The following is a 21,419-nucleotide window of genomic DNA, read 5'->3' as shown; positions in this document are numbered from 1 at the left end:
ACCTAGATGATTAAGAAAAGTGTATTTGAAAGCTTTCCAATACGAAGTATTATATACGCAAAGGTGGTAATTACATATTATGTGACCTTTGCCAGTCTAAAAATCATTCAAAAGTAAAGTCATTGGGCACAACTTGAAACCCCCTAAATTGTAAAAAAAAATCATAAAATTTATTCAAAAAATTGTCTTTATTACAAACAAATAAACAATTTTATTTTTTAGTAGTACTTGACGAGGTCACATTCGGCGGGGGCATGATTGTTGGTGCTGGAGTATTGATTTCTAAAGAGTTGACCACAAACGGCCGCACGTAATAGGCCAAATACTCAAACATGTACATGGCTGCCGGCTTTATGTAATGAAAAGAGACTGGCTTATCTGCGCAGCCTTCGATTCCCTGTGAAAAATAAATTAAATTCTGAATCGCATTTCAAGATATTAGCTCACTATGAAAACCGGCCAGAATGTGTACGACCAAAACCACTTGTACTTAGTTGGCTCCGCGAAGGTGTGCGCCGCGACGTCAAGAGGGAAAAATCGGTGTCTGCCTTCCCAATCTCTAGAGTCGCCGGCCTCCACTTTAACGGCAGCCAAACACAAAGCTAAAATTTAAATTGTCAATTTAGACTACTAAGTTGCCGCACACGAACCTAAATCAACATCGGGTGGAAAATTATCGTCCGATTTCGGACATTCTTTGCTGGCTCCGTCAAAAGCGGATTTAACCAGCCGTTTCACACTCTCTCTGCTGAGGACAGTTCCTGTTTTAAAATATTATAACTTTTTTCGTGTTTAAATCGCCTCACAACCTGCATTTTCGCTCATGTAGCCTTGAGGGAGAACTGGATTGAGTCTGAAGCCGAAATACAAGGGCTCTTTTGGTGAATATGGTAGAAGCATCTCCTGCAAATCCTCTACGAACACAAAACTTTTTAAAGCGTTGAGCCTGTGATTAAAACTGACATTGGAATGCGTTACTTTGAGTCGTCCACTTTGATAACCCAGTCAAAGTGATGGTTTTTGTAAGCGTACTTCAATGCGTTGATAGTTTTTGCCCACCTGCCTTCTCTCTTTGCCTTGTCGACAACTTTTACACTTGGCAGTGATTTGTCTTAACAAAAGTTACAAAAAGTTTCTAATATTGTTAATTTTATTTTAATACCATCTATATCACTCATGAAGATTAAATTGTTACAATGCCGGCCCCAAGTGCGTTTTACATGCTCAGATGCTGCTCTTTGCGTCGCGTTCGTCATCACCATGCACAAAATATTGACTTCCTTTGCTATTAATTTTGCCAGATCCTCCTCGGCTCCTGAAATTTCAGTTTCACCACCCCAGAAAAGCCAAGAATTTCGCACAAACTTTGAAGCAGATCCCGAGGAATGGTCGATTCTGGCCGTAGCTGGTAATTGGCGACCATTGAAAGTGATTTCTGAATTTTATCGCTCTCCGCATATCTGCAAATTTACTAAAATCCAGCCGAATATTCAAAACAACGCATTTTACTTATCATATTCCGATGGCAAAACGAAATTTTTTGACATTGGATTTATCCTGAGGACTGCTGCAACAAAGCCAGCGATAATTCCGGTAAAGAGGCCGACAGTAAAGATGTATTGATAGCTAAATGACGGCGAGTCAAACCGCAATCGCCGCTCCATGATACAATTTCGACTCGCGCTCTGTGCTCTGTATGGTTGGCGCGACGAAAGCAGACTGGGGAAAATGACACTGACACGTCTCCCGGATTTAAATCACACAGCCAATTTGTGTCGTCCACCGCGTTAAGCATTTATTTCAGTCAGCTGTGTGAATTTTTTTTGAAAATTGAATTTTTTCATGGTTATAAGAAACATTGAATAAACCATATTTAATATTAATTTGAACATTGATAAAGAACTTGTAAAGCAAAAACATAATATGTACATAAAATTAATGAAAATGAAATTCTTGTGTCTTGTGGTGCTCTGAGACTTTTATTAGAAAAATTAATTTCGAATTTTTTTCTATTTCAATCACCACTCTCCGTAGTATTTGCCCGTGACGTAGGGGGAATGGTTGGATTTACCCATTTTTGCAAATTATTAACGCTGAATGGTCTCACTTTGTAGGCTAAGAATTCAATCATATACATTTGCGTCGGGGTCACGTAATGAAATGAGACCGGTTGATTGGAGCAGCAATCCAATCCCTAAAATCAACAGTTAATCAAGTAATTTTTTATATGAAATGACGGTTACCCCTTCTATTGGCCAGTAAATGTAGTCCCAATACCACCAGTCCTTAGGCTCTTGGTTTGGATTCACGTGATTGTCCACAGCAAATGGGAAAAATCTGCCCCTTCCATTTGAGTCTCTTGAATCTCCAGGTATAACACCAACTGAATGAAGACATTTGGCTGAAATTTAACATTTTTTTATTACCTTGATAGGACACTTCAGTAAAATCATTTTTCAACTGATAAGGCGCGTCTAATTGTCAATCAAACTTCCTCTTGATAATGCGTTTATTACCAATCAAAATATCTTCAGGCCCGTCATCGCTTGATAAAGGACAATCTGATTGTTTGCCATCAAATGCTTCATTAACCACCTTTTCCACAGCGTCTCTGCTAACCGCATAACCTAATAAATATTTAAAATCAATGAAATATGTAATTTAGTAATTATTATCGAACGAACCTCCACCACCACTCATGTATCCTAGTGGAGTCCCTATTTTAAACCGAGATCCAAAGTAAATCAACTCTTTTGGCGAGTAGGGAATGAGCATCGTCCTCAGATTCTCCACGAAGACGTATCTGTACTCGCCTACATTTCAAATTATCGTCGTATACGTCAAATTAACTCCTCACGTGTCATCATCGGCCTTCATTACCCAGTCGTATTCATCCCTATAATGCTCATAAACATGCTGGAATGCGCCCACAGTTTTGGCCCAAAGAGCTGCACGATTAGCAGCCACGTCCAGTTTTACGGCCGGCAACGAGTGATCTGTTGGAAAAAAATTATTTTATTGCGTTAGCTGGTTCTCTGTCTGTCAAATTAATATACTTTGCACTGTTAACAATTGCCCGTACCTTCAGCGTCACTGATAAAAATCAATCGATTGCAGTGCCGGCCCCAAGTGGATTTGACGTGGAACGCCTTTTCCTTATGGTTTGATTCCGTCGTCATCACCCAGCACAAAATTCTGATTTGTTCGGCAAGCTTCCTCGCGTGCATTTCCTCAGCCTCTTAAAAATACTCGTTGTCAATCAATCATTATTTGTTGAATTTACTTACTATGAAGTAGTTCTAACGTGTACGAATGATTCAATTCCATGTCACGATGTAGCTGTACTATGGATTTAAATGGTTTTTGAAACACACTCTCTGATTCAACCCTAATGAATAAGAGAGAATATTATACAATTAATTGCGGTTTCGTTTTAAAAGTCCGCACACTTACTTAGAATCATTTTGAGAATTTACAAATTTGACGAAGTAATTTTCTTCCAAAAATCGATGGGAAACAAAAAGTGAGGACGCTGCAAAGCCGACTGCGATGCCAACAGCGAAAACGCACAAAGTCTTGGCATTGGAACCTCTATTCCTCAAACCAAGTGCTCCTGCATGAATCCAAATTTTAAAGTTGTAAAATGTATATATTCTTTCACACTAACCTGCATCTAGTTTGATCATCTTTTGCTGCAAAACATGAAGGAGGCGAAATATTTTTGCCGGCAAGAGGTCCGCAGCACGTACTATTGCTAAAAAGAATAACTGAGCTAGGTGATAACAGCGAGACACACCGCGCCATAACCTGCTAATCAGAAGGCAAATACCGGCCGCTTTTTTATCTTGGAAATGAGAGCGCATGATACTGAATTGGCGGAGAGAAAAGACTTAATTTAAATTGAAGCGTCTTTACTGGACACCGCGCACCAGAAATATGCATGCAAAATTTTGAAGCGGCGGTGATTTTATATCATCTTCTATTGATCATTAAGACAAGTGGTTTTGTGATAAGCGTACAACTTAAATAACTTTGTATGATCTTGATATGCGTTAGTAATAAAAAACCTTTCTTGCGGCGTTTCACTTAAAACAATCAATTAAGTATCCACAAAAATCATTCATCAAATACATTCACTTATAAACTTCTTATTGCATAAAATTAGTTAGCCAAGATTGAGTGTACAGTAGTAGGTGCTGATGGAATAATGAATTGCTCCACGGTTTGACACGTGTGGTACACTAAAAAGTCCATCATGGTACATCTTTCTTTTGTCCAAATAGTGAAACGAAACTGGCTCGTCATAGCAGCAATTGATTCACTTAAGACAACTTTGAAGTAATTTGATCAAATAATATCATGGAACTTACAGATCCTTGAGGTCAGTAAATGTGGTTCCACCAGCACTAACTATTTTCTTGAGTTGCGTCCGGGTTTGAGTGTTTCCGCATCAGATGGGAAAAAATCTGTTTCAACCCTTGGCGTCCCGTGAGTGCAGATAAAATCATCGAGTCTTAAAAGTAATAAATATATACACTAATTTTAAAATGTTTTTTGCGCAACATTCTAAAGACCGTTTGTGTTGCTAGTGAAGTGATTGGTTGCAGTGCCTACTGCCTCAAGTGGCTCTCATCTCACATGGATTGCCGTGCGCAGTCTGGTGTTTAGTTCCAGTCGTAATCACAAAAGGCACAAAATTTTAATTATTTCGGCAAGTTTCCTCGCATTCATTTCATTTGTCCCCGAACAATTGTTTAGTAATCGCTAAAAATTAAAAATCTTAATCCACTTTACATCTGAGTAAATCATATGTATACATATGATGAATTTAATTCTAATTGTAAGCGGTCTGTATAGATTCAGAATTGTTTTTATGACTTTGAATCATTAGTGTTACAAGCACGAATCAAGATCAACTGAGCGGTACGTAATAGCAATAGCTGAAATAAAATTATTGTTGTCTATATGATAATTGTGTTACCAGTAAAGTGCACATCACAAAACCAACTGTGACTCCAGGAAAAAACGTACACGCAGGGACCGTGTGGGGGATAAATTGCCTACAATATTTTATACACATATTAATTTTTCTGTCTCTGTAACAATTTGAAGCAACTTAACTTGCTATTTAAATGGACCGTGCTAAATTTAAAGTCTCTCCAATTCAGTCCTCTAGTTATGACCAGAGCTTGTCACACCCAATGATACCCAAAAAATAAAATATTTTTTTAAACGCAATTATAACCTTTTATTATCATAAAACGTGTGTCTCTTGATAACAAACCTGCTTTCAACTAAGTAGCGCATCGCGAAAAGAAGTAAATATCCTGAGAAAACTGGGAATAGGATTTTTTTATTCACTTAACATATATGCTTTGAAACCTTAAAAATCAAAGCGCCTTTATTGATTTGTATGATATAATGCGTAATTATTGTGATTATTAAATTTACTCTCCAGACTTTTTTTTAAGGAAGATGACAAAATCTCTATTATTTTTTACATTATTTAACTAATACTTCTGTATGTCAGAGTACATAAATTATTTAATCGTTTTCATCGAGCAATTTCAATTGGATATCCGATTGGTTCATAAGTGGTTCTCTCCGTTGTTTTTGGAATGCCTCCTTCGGGAACAGTCGCCTTCGCCACGAAAATTACGCTCTCCGGTTGCACATGATAAGAAAGGTAATGCAGCATGTACTGTTTTTCCGGTGAGATATAGTGCCACGCAATTCCATTTTCACCGCAACATGCCAGTCCCTGTAAGGAGGTATTTATATAAAACGCACTACCACTTAATTAAAAAATGTTTGTTTGACATTCTTTTCGCAACACAGACTCAATACGATATATAAATCTCTTTACCCCCTTGACAGGCCACCAAAGGTATTGCCAATACCACCAGTCTCTATTGACAACATTTGGGTTTATGTGCGCCTGATCATCAAAGCAGTGCATTCGGCTGCGACCCAGAAAGTCTCGCGAGTCATCTGGCTCGACCCCAACAGCATACAAGCACTGGGCTTTTATTTTCGGGGTTTTAGAGATGCCAAACCTTTTTATTATTGATAATTTTACCAATCTTCACATCGTCGTCTGTAATAGGTTTCGATGTGTTGGCGCAGTCTCGATTTTTATCATCAAATGCCCTCGTCACCACCCTTTCAACCGCTTCTCTGCTCGTAAGCACACCTAAATTTCATTTTAAACTCTTAGTTTTGATCAAAAATAATAAAACGGTGAAGTCACACCGCCGCCCCCGCTGAAGTACCCGCGCGGAGAATGGGGAATGAATCTGTAGCCGAAAAATCCAGGTTGATCTGGACTGTAAGGTAAAAGCATTTCCCGCATGTTTTCAACTATGGCGAATCTGATTCAAGTATAATTAGAAATCGTTTGAATTTCGTTTAAAATAGAATTGGTTACGTATCGTCATCGGCCCGCAGGACCCAATCATATTCATCTCGGTGGTAATTGTAGACGTGTTTGTAAGCGCCGACCACTTTCGTCCATAGACCGCTCCGATTAGGCGGTACATTTTCTATCTGGATCGTTGGAACTTCGGTGTCTGTGAATTTATTTGCGCACATTCAGTGTAATAATTACTTTACAGATTTTTATTTATTTTAAATCAATACCCTCTGATTCACTAAAGAATAGAATTTTGTCGCAATGACGTCCCCACGTTCTTTTGATTGCCAAAGACCTTGTTTTGTGCGTGTGCTTCGCCGTCATCACCCAACAGAGGATTCGCATTTTCTTTGCCATTGCAATGCCTTGGATTCTGCGTGCGGCTGGTAAAGAAAATTATAATATTCACTTTTAATAAATTCATAAAAGACATTGTGTTTTTTGCTGTCGTAAAAATACATACTGTTCTTTAACTGCCTTGCAAGCGTCAGATTTGAACTGGAGACCTCTCGAATAAATTTTGCGTCAATTTTTAATTTTAGTTCCTCCCTGTTTTTGAAGGAATTAAAGCAAATTTTAGAATGGTAATCCAACCTTACTTGAGATGCTCCTGTTTTTCATTTCCGTGCACTTTTGGAGGCATGTAGTTTTTCAGCATGCTAGATGCCCCAAAAGAAGTTATCATTACCATGGACATACATAACCCAAGCAGAAAACCCAAAAAGAACACGATATAAAAGTTGCACAGACATCGTTCAATCACATTCACACTATTGTTGCTCGTTTTCTTATATTTTGCCATCTCTCCTAATCAACCAAATTAGAGTAATGGTTGGCACTGCACTGTTAAAAAATTAAACATCATCGTGCGCCTCATTCCTGCACTGAGAATACATTTTAAATGAATTCCCACATGGCGCTCTGCGTGGATCCTGTAACGTGGTATATGTGAGGTGATGTCAAACAGAGCGTGACTGTTAGTATTTTTTGCTCTTTGTTGCTAGGCAGTTCAGAGTAAAACTATATAATGTTGAGAATTAAACACAGGATCAATATTTGTGCTTTCATGTTTATTTCACTTTAACGGTTACTTCTAAGAGCCCGTCACAAGAGCTTAAGTGAAAAAATTTTAAAGAATATATTTTTTTAAATTATATGAAAATAATTTGTATGCACTCATTGAAGTATGAATTCCCTGGAATGATTTCTATTAAACTGAAGATGGTGTAGGGCCGTTGACCCAGTCCACGATGGAGCAATCTTTCCAGATGAACTGTCCTCTTGGTTCTTTGACATCGGGAGGCAGAAGCGCGCAATACAGTGGACCAACAGCCCCTGGAAGAAAGATAAATTATTATTTTTTCAAACTTCAAATTTTCTTTGCAACTTGTACCTTCTTCAATGGTCAAAGGCCCTTTGTGGCTGGTCATGTCGGTGTCCACGTAGCCAGGGTGAACGTGGTTTACCACCATATCAACCCTTGAGGTGTCATTATCAAACGTGCGCTGCTGAATTTGCGAGAGGGCGCTGACACCCACCTTGGAAACCACATAGCAGCTGTTGGGGTAGCCCAGCTCGTAGTGGTTGCCAGCATTAGCAGCCCTATTGAAACAAAAAAAACAACATCAAATTCGTTCGTGGAATTAATTTGGTTGTAGAGACATCGATATTTTAAATTCAAAAACGTACTTGACAAAGTTCCTCATGATATCGCAGAGTTCCTCTTCAGTTAAACTGGGTGATGACAGCTTGGTCCGGAGCTCTGCAGCCTGAGGCTCTTGGCCGTTGATCCTAAGAAGATGACCACATGAGCTGGAGACGTTGACCACACGCCCGTGAGAACGCATAAGGGGTAAGAGGGCGCGACAGGTGTTCAAAACACCGAAGAAGTTGATCCTGATTGTGTCCTCTGCTTGCTTGCCAAATGGATCTATGGCATCATTCTGGAAATAGTTATTCAATAATAATTCATTATTCATAAAAAAATTGTTGATTTAAAAAAGCTGCCGTACACGGGAAATTCCAGAAAGAAATATCCCTTAATGTTCAGAATTGTTAACTAGACAAAATCAATTATGTCAAATTATAAGGATCTATAGCCAATAATTATAGACAGTTGTCAAAAAAAATATTTTCTGATGATATCAAGAAAGAATTACCTTGTAGGCAATGGCAGCATTGTTCACCAGAACATCAAGACCTCCATGAGTTTCTTCGATGAACCTTTTAAATCTGTTGATGCTTCCCTGGTCCTCGATGTCCAACTGGTGAAAAAGGGGCTTGAATCCCAGCTGAAATTAATGATGTCATCAGTATTTTGCAACTGTTATGCGTTTAGTAAGAAAGTGCCAAACTGAGAAGATTTAAAACGGACCTTGTTTAACTTGGCAACAGCCTCCCTTCCTCGATTTTCATCCCTCGCTGTCAGATAGACAGTTCCGTTGTACCTGTCACACAAGCCCTGAGTAATAGCATAGCCAATGCCCTTGTTTCCGCCGGTCACCTACAAAATATCGATTAAAATTAGAATGGATTATGTGGTGTCGAACAAATTAACACTCACCACAGCTACTTTAACTGCTGCCATTATTTCTCACTTGAAGTGTAGAATGCTACGCCTGACTAAAGGAAAAATAAATTTAATTTAAGTTTAAAAAGGTGAATTAAAATAAGTTTCATAATCATAAGCTATTGGCATCTTAAGAGATAAAACGCTGTATCAAATTTAAAAACTATTTTAGGAGCAAAAAGCCGGTTGCGCTTTTAACTTGAACGCTGACCACCACTTAAACACTCCAGTCATTTTTCAAGGGTTAATTTGACTTCTGATAAATTTATTCATTATTTTCCTAGCAATAATCTTAATTTGGCTCTGATACTTACTTAAAATTTGTTTACAAATAGTGGCTTGGGGGCTCGATGCTCAATGGCTCTCATCAGCAAAGCTCTCAAATAATGGCCTTGAGCTTGTTGACACAGCTTACCAGTTCTACCACCATAAGCTCGACACTAACAAAGCAAAAAGGAGTTTCAACAATGAATAATTGGCTATGTGATTTTAAATTACACTTGAATTTTATTTTCATACGCACGGACAAAATTATATCTTATTCCTGTCAATTTAAACATTATAGGAGACATCAGTCGCAATGATGAGCATTGTTTTGCTGAATATTCAGACGGCGTGCTCTATAGTAATCATATTTTTTTACACATTTGGAGAGGAAACTGGACATGTTTTCAAAGTATATCACACAATTTAAAAATCCGCGATAAATTATCATTCATTGTATGCACATATTACAATTATTGCCACACTTAAAAGATTCTGAGTCTAGTCGGTAGATTTACATTGTATTTCTTTGTAACAATTAATCAATTGTTGGTTTCGCTTTACACAATAAGTACAAATCGGAGCAGACGTCGGACTTACATGGCTACTATTCACAATGAGCTTTGGCTTAACAGATAATTAAGTACGGAATACTGCTTAACAAAAAAAAAATTAGTGGGAATACAAATCCTCAAGCGCAGCACTACCAGCAATGCTGCTCGGAGGTGTGCTATTTTTAGAGCCTTTTTTCCCTTTCTTGCCACCCTTGGAAGTGGTTGGCTTTTTTGATGAGGAGCTGGTGGTGGACGTTGAGTCTGCTGGCGAGGATGTGCTCGAGTGCTCAGTCGCTTGGTCCCAACTGGCGCCTCTGGTCAGCGCTTCCCTCACCGCTTGACTATCCCCGTCTTCGTACGAATCTACATCAACGTTGCCTACGTTATCACTATCCATCGGCTCAGACTCTGCAATTACAAACAAAACGTAAAATGGTTGAGTAAAGCTAAATTCAAAATTAGAACACACAGTGATTCATTAAATGCGAAAATGTGGTTTTCTTTCTGGCAAACAAGCACTTCAATTGTGTATTTAAAAATGTAGGCCTTTGTGACCAGACCTAATTTCGTTAAAATCATGATCCCAATCAGCTACCAAAAATAACTGAATTTTATTAAATAAATGTAGTTGGGTTAGATTAACTTGAACGTCTTGATAAATCAAATGATTTATTAAAAAAAATAGAAAAAAATATCTTCAAACGAGAAATGCATTGAAATTTATTATATCTTTGGTCAATGCCGTTTTTGCGACAGAAGGTTGCAAAATTAACGACTAGATGAATCCTCAGTAAGAGATTCTGAGTGAGAATAACTTGTGCTGTGTAAATTTATATAGCACTTTGTTTAGGCCTTTGCGTGATGTTTAAAAAAGACAGCTTTATAAAACATGTGTTTCATTTGTACTGGAAACCTCTCACTGTTGCCAATTTTTAATGACCTTTTAATCGCCATTTTGCTTGGGAATTTATGAATTTACGGACTAATTAAGAATGACATTAAAATAAGGTAATTCATAAGATATGCCATCTTATGAATTTCGACTTCCAGGGGGCAAAATTTCCAATTTGTTTGTACGGTTATGAGTTGAAACTGGCTCTGAAAACACTGTCTCACACACTGGCGTTTGGAATGACTTAAAAAAATTTCTAGAGAAAAGCGAAAGTCACAGAAAAACCGCCAGCAGTCTCCTAATTAGTGCCTATTGCCTCTTGGTTATGTTTTCTCTCCGTGTGCAGCAAATTTATTTAAATTTTTTACTCTTGAATGTAATAGAAAAAATATAACTTCCTCAATTTGTTCATTACTTAAGGAAAAAAATTGAATTTTTATCGAATATTTAATCCTAGAATAACAAAAGACGTCCTCTATCCTTTATGTTCATAAGTTGGATTAAATACTTACTAATATAAGTCCCTATAACTTGATTATGCTCATAGTTTTGGCCTAGTAGAGCCAACCTGATGTTCCTCCTTTGCTCTTCAGAGTGTTGAGGGCACCTGTTAGAATAACGACTCATATTAGTCAGATTTAAGGCAGAAAATTAAAGTTGCCATACCTTAAAGTCCTGGTGCACAATTTCCCAGTATGTTCCGAAACTACTCCACAGATTTGCAAAAGAAGCGTCTTTTTTTCTGCTGCTCCAAGGCTATCAAAAGTAGGAGCACCATTGACCACGGGAGCAGCTTGCTCTCCAGAATTGATGTTACCTTCTAAAGAGTTATATGTTGAATCTGAAACCGCAGTTGAAGCGGCAGCACCACCATTCTTGACCTGGACAACACAAAAATTGCAAATTATGAAGAAGGCTGAAAGCAGGATTCTTACTCTAGAGTTTTTCTTCTTTGTGCTGTGTTTGTCCTTCCGCTTCCTTTTCTTCTCACTGCCACCAAACGTCCAGTCAGCGTCATCATCGTCGTCACTCACCCCCGTTCCGGACGCGATGTTGCCATTGCCGTTGCCTTCCTTGCTGCTGTTAGCAATCCTGCGGCTCGCGATGCGAGAGCTATTTCTGCCCATGCCCATGCCTGTCAAGCAGATGGTCAGTTCACATTAGGCAAGCTAAAACTGGAAAAGTGGCAAAAGTTGTTCTGCCACTCCACTTTGGTACAGAGCGAATTAAGGTGGGTGAGCTGTTAATTGATGCGAAATGAGTAGTTTTCGGTTTTTGTTTCCATCATTGTGGTTTCAAATTGAATCACTTATTAATTTATGAGCGCTAAATTCCGTTTTCAAGCATCTATTATCTACATGTATTGTGTGTTGTGCGTCGTAGACACTTTGGTCGAAAATATAATTGGCAGTTTTCCCACCAGCTTTAAATTTGAATTAGGCACACAATCAACAAATAAGCGAATAGTGAATATGTTTTATGCAGTGCCTTCGCCACTAAAAAAGGGCACAGGCAAATAATCCTTCATCTCGGCTGTCCAATTAAATTCTTATCACTGCTTTTTTCCTTTATGTTAATCAAGACGTGCAATGAAAATCTCACATTTCTCAAGATGCGGAGCGAATCTGGACGCAGCAAGGCTCCTGTTGCAGCTAGGACAGACGCACTCGTGCTGCTTGTTCTTCATGGCTACCTGTCCAAAGACGTCCATGTTGGGAGCAATTACGATAGGGTGGCCTTCACTATGCTCGCCATTGTTGCCCTTAAATCCATCCTCGATGGCCAGGTAGCCCAGTTTGTTGGCCCGGTGAACGCCAAAGATGACTCCCAGCGAGGCATCGTCGATCAAATCGTCAAGGATGGTCGCAGACAACTTGTTTATTAACTCGTCCATGTTGATCATCGGGCCCCTGAAATTGTTGTCATTATGTCATCCGTTCATTGTGAAATCAAAATATCACAAGCGATTACAGCGAGCGAAAGTTGCTTACAGACGCGGCAATAATGTCGATCCGTTGGAGGTTTAAAACTTTTGGTGACGTTTTTTTAGACATCTACGCAACTTAAAATAAATTATCTCCGCGCCGGTTGTGTTATTAGACGTGCCCGAGCTCAATCGCGATTCAAAGCTTGTTCACGGCCCTCAACATCCGATTACTGCCGAAATGGGAAATTTCCCACTGCTCGTGCCGACAGGCAAGCACAAGATGGCGAGTTTTTCACCACTTCAATTGGAAAAACTGCAAACGAGCGAGGGTCCCGGTCGAAAAGCAGCCGAAACCCGAAAAATTTTGCGCTTCAGGGGGCCGAGCAAGCGGTCGAAATGACAGCTGGCCGGGTCAATGCTCCGCCAATGCCGTTAGAACGCCGACTTTGTGGGCCCGATATCGGCGCCGCGGCGGCCCCGAGCGTGGTACAAGGTACCTGCGTCTGCTAGAAGGGCGGCGAGCGCGTCCGGCTCGTGTCCATTTCGTCGAGGGCTTCGTCCCGAGCAGTCGCCGTCCACCGTCCGTGCCGCAAACAACCCAACAGCTGACAGTGAGAACGGCTCTTGAGTAGCGGTGACGTCACGCGCCTGTGAAGCAGGCAGCAGCCGAGCCAATCTGATCGTCGCTCTGCGGGCCAGCGTGCCTAGCAGGGGCCAGCTTCACAACCATAGCAACCATATATTATAGCAACAGGCTCTGTGCGTGTGTGAGATAGAGATTTCTCTCACGGCGGCCAGACTTACTGTCAGGCAGTGCCGGGGTAAAATAATAATTAAAGATCTGCCACGGCTGAGAAATGTCTTTTGATCACGGCATAAATGATTTCTGTTTGTGCGTAAAAAATGACCGGGCTGAAATTTTTCGTTCGATGACTTAATTGTTTTGCTCGAGCAAAATTACAAATTCTTCCCAAAGTTTTGAGTTTGCAACCCGTAATTCAGCTCTGAAACTTTGAAAAGAAAATCAATAGGTGTCAAATCGTCGTATTATATATGAATAATTTACTAAACGCAATTATTCGTGCAACACTAATTGAGGGCCTACAATTATCCGTATCAATTTTTACAATTCTTTGCTGCTTCTATTAATTATTTTTGTTGAACATTTCAAAATATGATACTTTTTACACAGCGCACCACAAAATCTACATTACTTACAAATTGTTACATATTCAGCAATTAAAACAATTAAACAATTTCCGCACTGACCAGAGATGGTGTGATCTTGGGGTTCGTAACGATACATTTGATTGACACAGAACAAAATTGTCAGCAGGGCATATTCCTCACGAGTCTGAGCTTTATTCTCTTAGCCATTACTACGGAAAAGGTTCGACTGCGTATTTAGCCAGTCGATAAAGGAAAGAAGGGTCGGTGGTTTGAAATCCATACCTATGGCGGTTTATTGGGATGAGCCAAGGGAGAGCTAGAGCACGTGGCCCGACTTGACCGGTCTGCCGCCAGCAGGAGAAAGACCGAGAGAGCCGTCGCGGGTGTGTGTGCGAGCGCTCCCCTCCGTGAGGGGTGATTGTATAACCTGAGACTCTCCCTCCACGCTCCCCTTTGGGCGCCCGAATATTTTACATTGATTGCCTCGTTACAAATAATATTGATCGTAATATCGTCAGGTAAACCCCTGACAAAAATCTATGGCATGCAAACCGAGTAAATAATTGTTGTTTTATTAAAATTTGCTACTTTTTTCCTACATCGTAATCAAAATTAACTGAGAGCGCTCCATTATGAACAGCTTGCTTCTGAATGATGCAGACGGTTAGCTACAACCTTTTCCAACGGTCATTTTTTAATTTAATATTTTTGCTTTTTGATTTTTTTCCTACCAACATGGTAAGTCTTACAATCAATTTGTCCCTTTCAAGGTATCGTCCCTTCCCCCTTCTCTCAAAATAAGAGCTAAAAAGAAGAGTTTGCCCAACATTGTAACATTGGATAGACACAATACTCTGCTGTTGCTTATTTGTTGCAGCTTAGCTGGATTTTTTGGTTATAAGCAGTTATAAGCTTGCTGTTGCAAATCCACGGCAAAACGCCCATAAAAGTGATTAATCAAGGGCAAAAATATCATATTACGCTCCAAATAAACCATTGTGAAATCTAAAATAATTTAATAATTATTTTGCCTATAGATGAAACGATTGTTTAAAATATCTCAACTGATTTGATATGTTCGCATAAGGCACCCATCCACCAATCAAGCATAAGTAATAAAGAAAAACTAACCGTCAAATAGTAGCAAAATACATCATCAATTCATATAGCGCGCAGCAGTTGTTATGACTGGTACGGTTGGAGTTTCACGTGCGACAGAGACGGTTTTGTAGTAAAAATGTTGCACCACAAAAAATAAATCTGGCAATGACGCACTGAATATAATGCAGGGCAAATTTAAGGGGTGAAGACTAACTTTGGGAGACAGAAAAATGTAAAGCAACGCAGAGCAACAAAAGGATACTGCTGTGGGTACGTGGAGCCTTGACAGAAATGCGTCTTTTATTCAAGTGTCGTGGTTGAAGTATTAGTAAAATCAAGACCGTGAAATTGCATGAATAATCAAAAATCACAAATACAATAAATGATTATAACAATGAAAACATAACATTCGAATATAAACAATTATGACACTTAACCCCGTAGTGCGGGTCTGATTAATTTGAGATCAGGTTTCTAGAATATTCTCGCACCAAATCTCATCCTAGCCGGAGAGAGAACTTATTGTTGTGACTGCTTCCGTGCGAGTCTGATTGTGCAGTGGGGGAGAAGGTGCAGTAAGGGTTCACTGATTGTTGCACACCACCTGGCGATACAGGCTAATCCCTTTGTTGTTCCCTGCGTCTGAGATCTACCTGAGTGTCAAATAGATCGAGGGTAAGAGACACAAGTTAATACAAATATTGTATTTTTGCTTTGAAAAAATAAATATCCACATTTCAAGCTGAGGATCTAACTCACCACGTGGCAGAGATTTGTTGCGCTATGTTGCTCTGCTTGTGGAGGAAAACAATTGACTGCATTCTAATGAATGCACTTAAAGGGAACAAGTAGCTATCAATATATGGAATTAAATATTTGTAATTTAGCAACAGAATTTTCCATGGCAATTTTTCCTTCTATTGTCAGCATTTATTGCACCTGTTCAGCAACATTTAACACATGTTCAACAAGATCACAGAGAATGCACTTTGACACATTTTTAGGGAAATGTAAATAATCAGAAAAATTAGAATGGTTTAGTTGAAGTACTAACAGATTTAATAAATTTGATACTGTAGATAAGTTGAGTTCCAGCGACAATTTTAAGCAGGATAATGTCAGAGATTGTCACTTTTGGGTCAAGTCTGATTATTCATCATCGAAAATAGTCGAAAATTTTCCAGTGAAATCATAATAACGAACTAAAAAAATCAAAGAAGTCGCGCAAATGAATTGAAATTCCTAAAAATATGGCAATATATGCTAAATAATGCGCCTGTAAAAATTCACTTTTGAAAAAAAACAGACTATGAAACAATCATGGGGTTAATTAAATTGCAATTAATTATCTTTATGAATAATTTGTTCAACCTATTTGTGAGCCCGACGATGAAACGTCATAAAAAGCTGGTAAAGCCCAATTTGTTGTCTTATAAATGCGATTTATGTTAAATTTAAAATTTGATAAGGGTTACAAAACAGGAGGAAGTAAAAATGTGAGTGAAAACATCAATGAACCAAACACGCGGTAGTGTTCCGCTTGTCCACTTTGTCATGAAAACAGCGTTGTCTTTGCGATTGCATAATTACGGGAAGTAATGCCGCTTTTTAATGCACAGGTTCCAGCGGTCAAAGTCAGCATAATGACATCGCGGTGCACGAGCACTCATGTGCGCCGCAACATTTTCAACGCGCCGCGCCAAGCGTCGTTGTATCCCGTGCGCAATGACAACATTTTAAATATGTATTATGGGAAAATCAGTCGTTTATGTACACAATGAGTAATTAATTAGTCTGCTGATACACGCGCGTGCACGGTTCTCATTGCAAAAATGGAAAAAATGCGCGCGCGGAAAAGCGGCGCCAGTAAAGAAAACAAGCCTAGCTTTTAGCGACGAGAGAGTGGAATAATTATTTCAAAGTGTCGGCAACACGCACAACCTGCGGTAGGGATAGTTTGTCTGCGATTTTCTTTCTATTAACGCTGACGGCGAGCCTCAAAGGAATGCAACCATTTTAATATTTGATTTGCGTGCTCTTAGCGAGGTGCGTTAGCAATTTATGCTTTATTGACAAGGCCACCCGTGTATGTTCACACATTTGCACACTCCAAGCGCAACAATAAAACATTTATTTGTTTTGCAAAATTCTGGCTTCGGCTGTGTTTGCGAAATACCTGTTTAGCGCTAAGCAGCAACTGTATATTATATTGCGTTGCGAAACTCATAATGAAGCCTTTAACATAAATCAATTCGAATATAGTTTTATGATTTTTTTCATTTACATTCGCCAAAATATCAGTTTCAGAAACATTAATTGAAATCTAGGTAAAAACTTGTGTATTCTCCAGCTCTACATTTATAATTTCCCATTGCATTCTTTATGAATATATGCTTGTACAATTATCCATAAGGTAAAGTTTAATTTGTATTCAACATCACACATACATATATTTTCAAAATACTTTTTAGCAGTAAAATTTTCAAACTGAAGATTTTCTTTGATTGCGGTTGCTTATTGCTAGTTAAAACCTTTGAATATATAATTTTGATCTTTTAGCCAGGTGGCTATCAAACATTATTAAAATTTATGTTATAATCACTGTAAGCTCTTTACTCTTTTACACAGGACATCTTCCAACTTACGTTGAAATAAAAACAGCCAATGCAGATATAGGTCTTATCAAATGCGCCAAAATTTGGATTATTATACACAATTTTGTAGGTTGATTCAAATACTGGAGTGCGTAAAACTTGAGCAATTGAACGAATCGTGTGAATTGATGTTCTTTGAGATTCTGATGATGACATTCGTCTCCGTGGCAGTGGTGATGAGGATACTGGTACTTCACGTGATTCAAATAATTTTGAACAGAGTATTCATGTTGACCCCAGCAAGAGAATGTCTAAAAACAAAATGTTTTTTATATGAATCAATCATTGATTTAAGAATAAATAAAACTATATTATAGTGACATATTAGCTTGTGGCAATCAGGCTATATTCTTACCCTTGTTATTGGAACTTTCAATTTTCTTAAATAATAATTCGGCGGTTAACATCTAGTTAATATTATAATCGAGCATTGTTTGATGTATGCATATAATCTTTCATGTATAATATTATAATTACTCAATACTCTCTTTTCATGCATGAAAAAACACCGAGAGAAAAACCACATAACATGCAGAGCAAAAAAATTAATCTCACCAATAGAGTCAACACTAATAATATGATTTTGAACATGCTGTACATCAAGAATTGCTGTCGAGCGCACTGCTTTAGGTATTCTTCTAAATCTCTTTTTGGTAACGCAGTTAACAGCTACTACTTAATGTTCTTTGCCGCTTCCCCATTTTAGACGCACACATTTCCTGCCTCTCCTGATGCAGGTGCCCCTCTCAAAGGATCTTTATCACCTTCATTGACCCAGCAAGGACGAATAGCTGTAATCCTTTTCACCCTACCATTCCCAGGCCTACCTCAAATGAATGAAATAATAGGTCAACGCTCGGTATGGTTCCTGACACGAAGAGTGCCATTGTAGAAAACAAATCAAAAGAATGCATTTATTTAATTTAAGTAGATTTTAGCCTCTATATTGTTTACAAAAATATACAATACATGTAAATTAGCTATTTTTCTAATAAAATATTTTAAAAGTTGAGAAACTTAAAAATACGCCTAAATTTTATTTTTCAAAGTAAGGCAAAACATTTTTTTAATTTTAAGCGCTTTCTTCCTGAATTGGTACTTATATAAAAATAAATTGGAAATTTTCAATTATAATTTAGAAATAATTTATACGTCTAACAATAAGTCTTATTAAATATGCATTTTGATTTATTCGTTCACCTTTTTTACGAATAAATGAAAGCTTTATTAAATACCAAAGGTTGATCCCGAGTGACTCAAAATGCTCAAATAACTCAACGGGCTGGGAAGCGCACCGACCTGCTATTTTTCGCACCTTTCCAGCGGTTTTAGGGACAAATGTCTGTCGTTTCAATAAGAGACCTCGGTGCGGGGATGCGAAAAGATAGCCACATTGTGCCAAGGTACCCGGTGAGCCCACGGAATGTGCTGACAATGAGCAGAGGTTCTGAGGAAAAATAAACAACAGACGAGATAAATCATTTTTTTTTTGTCATTGTGAATGTTTCAATTAAAATGATATATTTTACAATTAAATAGAGAGCAAGAAAGTATGAAATACAAGTATCATTAAATTTTCAAAGATTATTTTGCCGTATTCAATTCCTGGATTATTAAAAACAAATTAAAGTGATTTTTCTTGTGGGACGAATTAATTAGCAAAATATTGCTTAAGACGGTGGATTTGAGTCGTCTGAATGAAAAGCGCAGCAATTTTGCGTCTGGCTGTGCGCGGCAGGAGCGATTAGGCGGAGCCTGAGTGTGCCACAATATGAAAAAGGCAACAAACAAATCGCGCACGGAGCAAGGTGGGGGCCGTGCGGCTGCCGCGGTGCGTTGGGCCGGCAACTCGGCACTCGCGCTCGAGACCTGAAGCTCCGAGGTTACCCAGGCTAACAGTCGGAGCGTCTTGCTGTCCTTGGTCCGGTGGATGCTGGTCTGCAGGTGCTGACCATGATCTTCCCAACTGGTGGATCCGCCGCCGCCGTCGACGGCCCCGGCCCCTCCGGGGGTGGCAGGGTGCGACGCATGCGGGGCGGCAGCAAGAAGGTGGTGCAGTGGCGGCAGCAGAATGTGCAGCAGGGGTTGGTGATCGTGGACGAAACGCAACTCGCCAAACTCATCAAAAGGGAGCCGATCGAGAAGTACTACGACATGGACCCAGCGCCGTTCGCAACGTGAGTTTTAGTTATTCTTATTTAGCCTCTGAATTCGTCACACGTCGAACCAGGAGACAAAACTATCGTGGGTTTGAGCCGAGCAACTTTCGAAAATCCAGCCGTTCTGAATAATTTCCGTCCGTTAGCTCCAGATTTTACGTACACTGTACTGTGTGCTCTGCTGGGTAATCTGAATTTCTGATAAGATCTTTCCGCCGCTCGCCGAGCGTTTATGTGCGAGTGACTTGAATGATGGGCGCATCGCTTTATACAGAAACGAGCTCTGGAATCTGCGTGTGAAACGTAAATGGAAACACGGCATTATTCATCAATCTGTCACCCTTTTGAACGCGCGGCCGGCAATTTCACTGCACTCTCTCTGCCGTTTAATCAACAGGTGCTTTATGTGCGACCAATGTGGAAGAGTTATAGCTCACAATCGGAGAGCGCCCGCCCTTTATTGAATTATGATTGGTGCGCCTGTTAAATAATATAAATCTCGCACGCGGCGGGGAGTGTTTGTTACAAATAAATTTAGCACTGCCATTACGGGAGAGAAAGAGCCGCGCGCCGCGATTTCAGTTTATCGAGATTTCCACGGGTGTCACTCGGCGGCGTTTCTTATTAATTAGCTCGTCGATTTTGCGCGCAATGTGCGGTCACTGCAATTAATTCCAGGAGCGAAAAATTGCCCGAGCGAGCGGTTCGTAGGCGACCCACACGCGCTCGCGCTTTATTATTTTCGTGAGTCGCTGGCTGGCTGGCTGCTTTTGTGAGTCATGCGTGCCTCCCACATGCCTCTAATCACATAATCCGCACCAGCTATGCTCACGATCACCTTCCTCTCTATCCCAGCATCGCTGCTTTTTATGTATCGCGCCCGTTAAAAAAATATCCTCCGCAAGAACTCCACGAAGGCGCCCCGAATTGGTCACTCTATCTTCACGGGCGTAGTTTGTATACTCACGCATTTCACTCTATTGCTGAGCAGCACGCGGTGATATTTAAAGACATAAAACGCTCTGCAGGTCGGATGTTGCAGAAAAGTCTGGCGCCAAATAAACCCGTCTTTATGTTTCTTGTTTATCTTGGTTGTTGCCATTTTCGGACGCTGATGCGAATCAAAATATTCGCGCTTCTGCTTTTACAGACGTCCCCGCGGCGCTTTCTTTCACGTTTTCTCTGAAAGCGGCCGCGTCTTTTTGCTATATTTGGAAGCTGATAATGCAGCGGTCCGAGCGCTTACGACTTGTTAATCGCTGTTTTAATAATGCTGCCGCCGCGCCGTAGACACACGCTAATACTCGGCTGTGCACACTGAAGAGAATTTTGTCGCCACTTTTATGATAAATGGCGTCAACCACACAGGCGCTTTTTTCATCCAAGCGCTGAATTATGTTTTCACGTGCGTTTGAAAGCAAACGTGTTTGATCCAGAAATCTCGGATTTCAACACCGCGCCAGTGCAGAGGAGTGCGCGAAATGCAAATGCTATACACAGTATCTACTAAGCACTTTTGATTTATCGCCGGACGACGTAATAAATAATGCACAGATGAATAAATAAATACAGCATAAAATCTACGACTCGCTGTTTTTTATTCGTTCTGTGTAATCTACATCATAATAAAGAGTATATTTAAAATGCTTGTGAAGATCAAGTTGTCTGGAAACAGCCAAAATCGTGTTTGAAGCCCACGCGTTTAATAGTGCCCAAT

General features: G+C 39.5%; 5 protein-coding genes across 8 annotated transcripts in view; 1 reads left to right on the top strand and 4 right to left on the bottom strand.

Moving 5' to 3' along the window:
• Positions 1–175: 175 nt before the first annotated feature.
• Positions 176–1,798, bottom strand: LOC135947644 (glycoprotein-N-acetylgalactosamine 3-beta-galactosyltransferase 1-like). Its single transcript, XM_065496523.1, has 8 exons — positions 1,510–1,798; positions 1,366–1,460; positions 1,163–1,315; positions 979–1,111; positions 810–928; positions 651–761; positions 448–602; positions 176–397 (listed from the first exon to the last, which is right to left on the bottom strand). The coding sequence occupies exons 1-8, from the start codon at positions 1,662–1,664 to the stop codon at positions 212–214; spliced, it is 1,107 nt and encodes a 368-aa protein (XP_065352595.1). The 5' UTR covers positions 1,665–1,798; the 3' UTR covers positions 176–211.
• A 143-nt stretch (positions 1,799–1,941) lies between these two features.
• On the bottom strand, positions 1,942–7,334 carry LOC135944108 (uncharacterized). Its single transcript, XM_065490896.1, has 17 exons — positions 7,012–7,334; positions 6,876–6,961; positions 6,640–6,795; positions 6,428–6,569; positions 6,253–6,371; positions 6,080–6,193; positions 5,867–6,024; positions 5,557–5,761; positions 3,668–3,889; positions 3,454–3,613; positions 3,288–3,388; positions 3,083–3,238; positions 2,858–2,996; positions 2,685–2,803; positions 2,517–2,627; positions 2,244–2,401; positions 1,942–2,194 (listed from the first exon to the last, which is right to left on the bottom strand). The coding sequence occupies exons 1-17, from the start codon at positions 7,212–7,214 to the stop codon at positions 2,015–2,017; spliced, it is 2,529 nt and encodes an 842-aa protein (XP_065346968.1). The 5' UTR covers positions 7,215–7,334; the 3' UTR covers positions 1,942–2,014.
• A 129-nt stretch (positions 7,335–7,463) lies between these two features.
• On the bottom strand, positions 7,464–9,410 carry LOC135947652 (carbonyl reductase [NADPH] 3-like). Its single transcript, XM_065496529.1, has 7 exons — positions 9,296–9,410; positions 8,976–9,034; positions 8,787–8,915; positions 8,572–8,703; positions 8,102–8,355; positions 7,806–8,014; positions 7,464–7,747 (listed from the first exon to the last, which is right to left on the bottom strand). The coding sequence occupies exons 2-7, from the start codon at positions 8,997–8,999 to the stop codon at positions 7,623–7,625; spliced, it is 873 nt and encodes a 290-aa protein (XP_065352601.1). The 5' UTR covers positions 9,000–9,034; positions 9,296–9,410; the 3' UTR covers positions 7,464–7,622.
• A 58-nt stretch (positions 9,411–9,468) lies between these two features.
• On the bottom strand, positions 9,469–14,945 carry Sgf11 (SAGA associated factor 11kDa). Of its 4 annotated transcripts, XM_065497013.1 has the most exons (6): positions 13,116–13,272; positions 12,294–12,601; positions 11,627–11,826; positions 11,358–11,572; positions 11,204–11,298; positions 9,469–10,207 (listed from the first exon to the last, which is right to left on the bottom strand). In XM_065497013.1, the coding sequence occupies exons 2-6, from the start codon at positions 12,592–12,594 to the stop codon at positions 9,918–9,920; spliced, it is 1,101 nt and encodes a 366-aa protein (XP_065353085.1). In that variant the 5' UTR covers positions 12,595–12,601; positions 13,116–13,272; the 3' UTR covers positions 9,469–9,917. The 4 variants fall into 4 exon arrangements, with proteins under 4 accessions (XP_065353085.1, XP_065353083.1, XP_065353082.1 ...); XM_065497011.1 differs by lacking the exon at positions 13,116–13,272 and adding an exon at positions 14,920–14,945 and having other exon boundaries at positions 11,358–11,826; XM_065497010.1 differs by having other exon boundaries at positions 11,358–11,826.
• A 4,433-nt stretch (positions 14,946–19,378) lies between these two features.
• The window catches only part of LOC135934823 (calcium/calmodulin-dependent protein kinase type II subunit beta-like), a 40,506-nt gene continuing 38,465 nt past the window's right edge, over positions 19,379–21,419 (top strand). Inside the window, exon 1 of the mRNA XM_065476814.1 lies at positions 19,379–19,720. Coding sequence (XP_065332886.1) covers positions 19,497–19,720 — 224 coding nt within the window. The 5' untranslated portion in view covers positions 19,379–19,496. The remainder of the gene's footprint in view (positions 19,721–21,419) is intronic.

Source organism: Cloeon dipterum, chromosome 1, assembly GCF_949628265.1.
Source record: "Cloeon dipterum chromosome 1, ieCloDipt1.1, whole genome shotgun sequence".
Lineage (NCBI taxonomy): Eukaryota > Metazoa > Arthropoda > Insecta > Ephemeroptera > Baetidae > Cloeon > Cloeon dipterum.
Note: the sequence above shows the minus strand (reverse complement) of the source record. Positions and strands in the feature narration are given on the sequence as shown.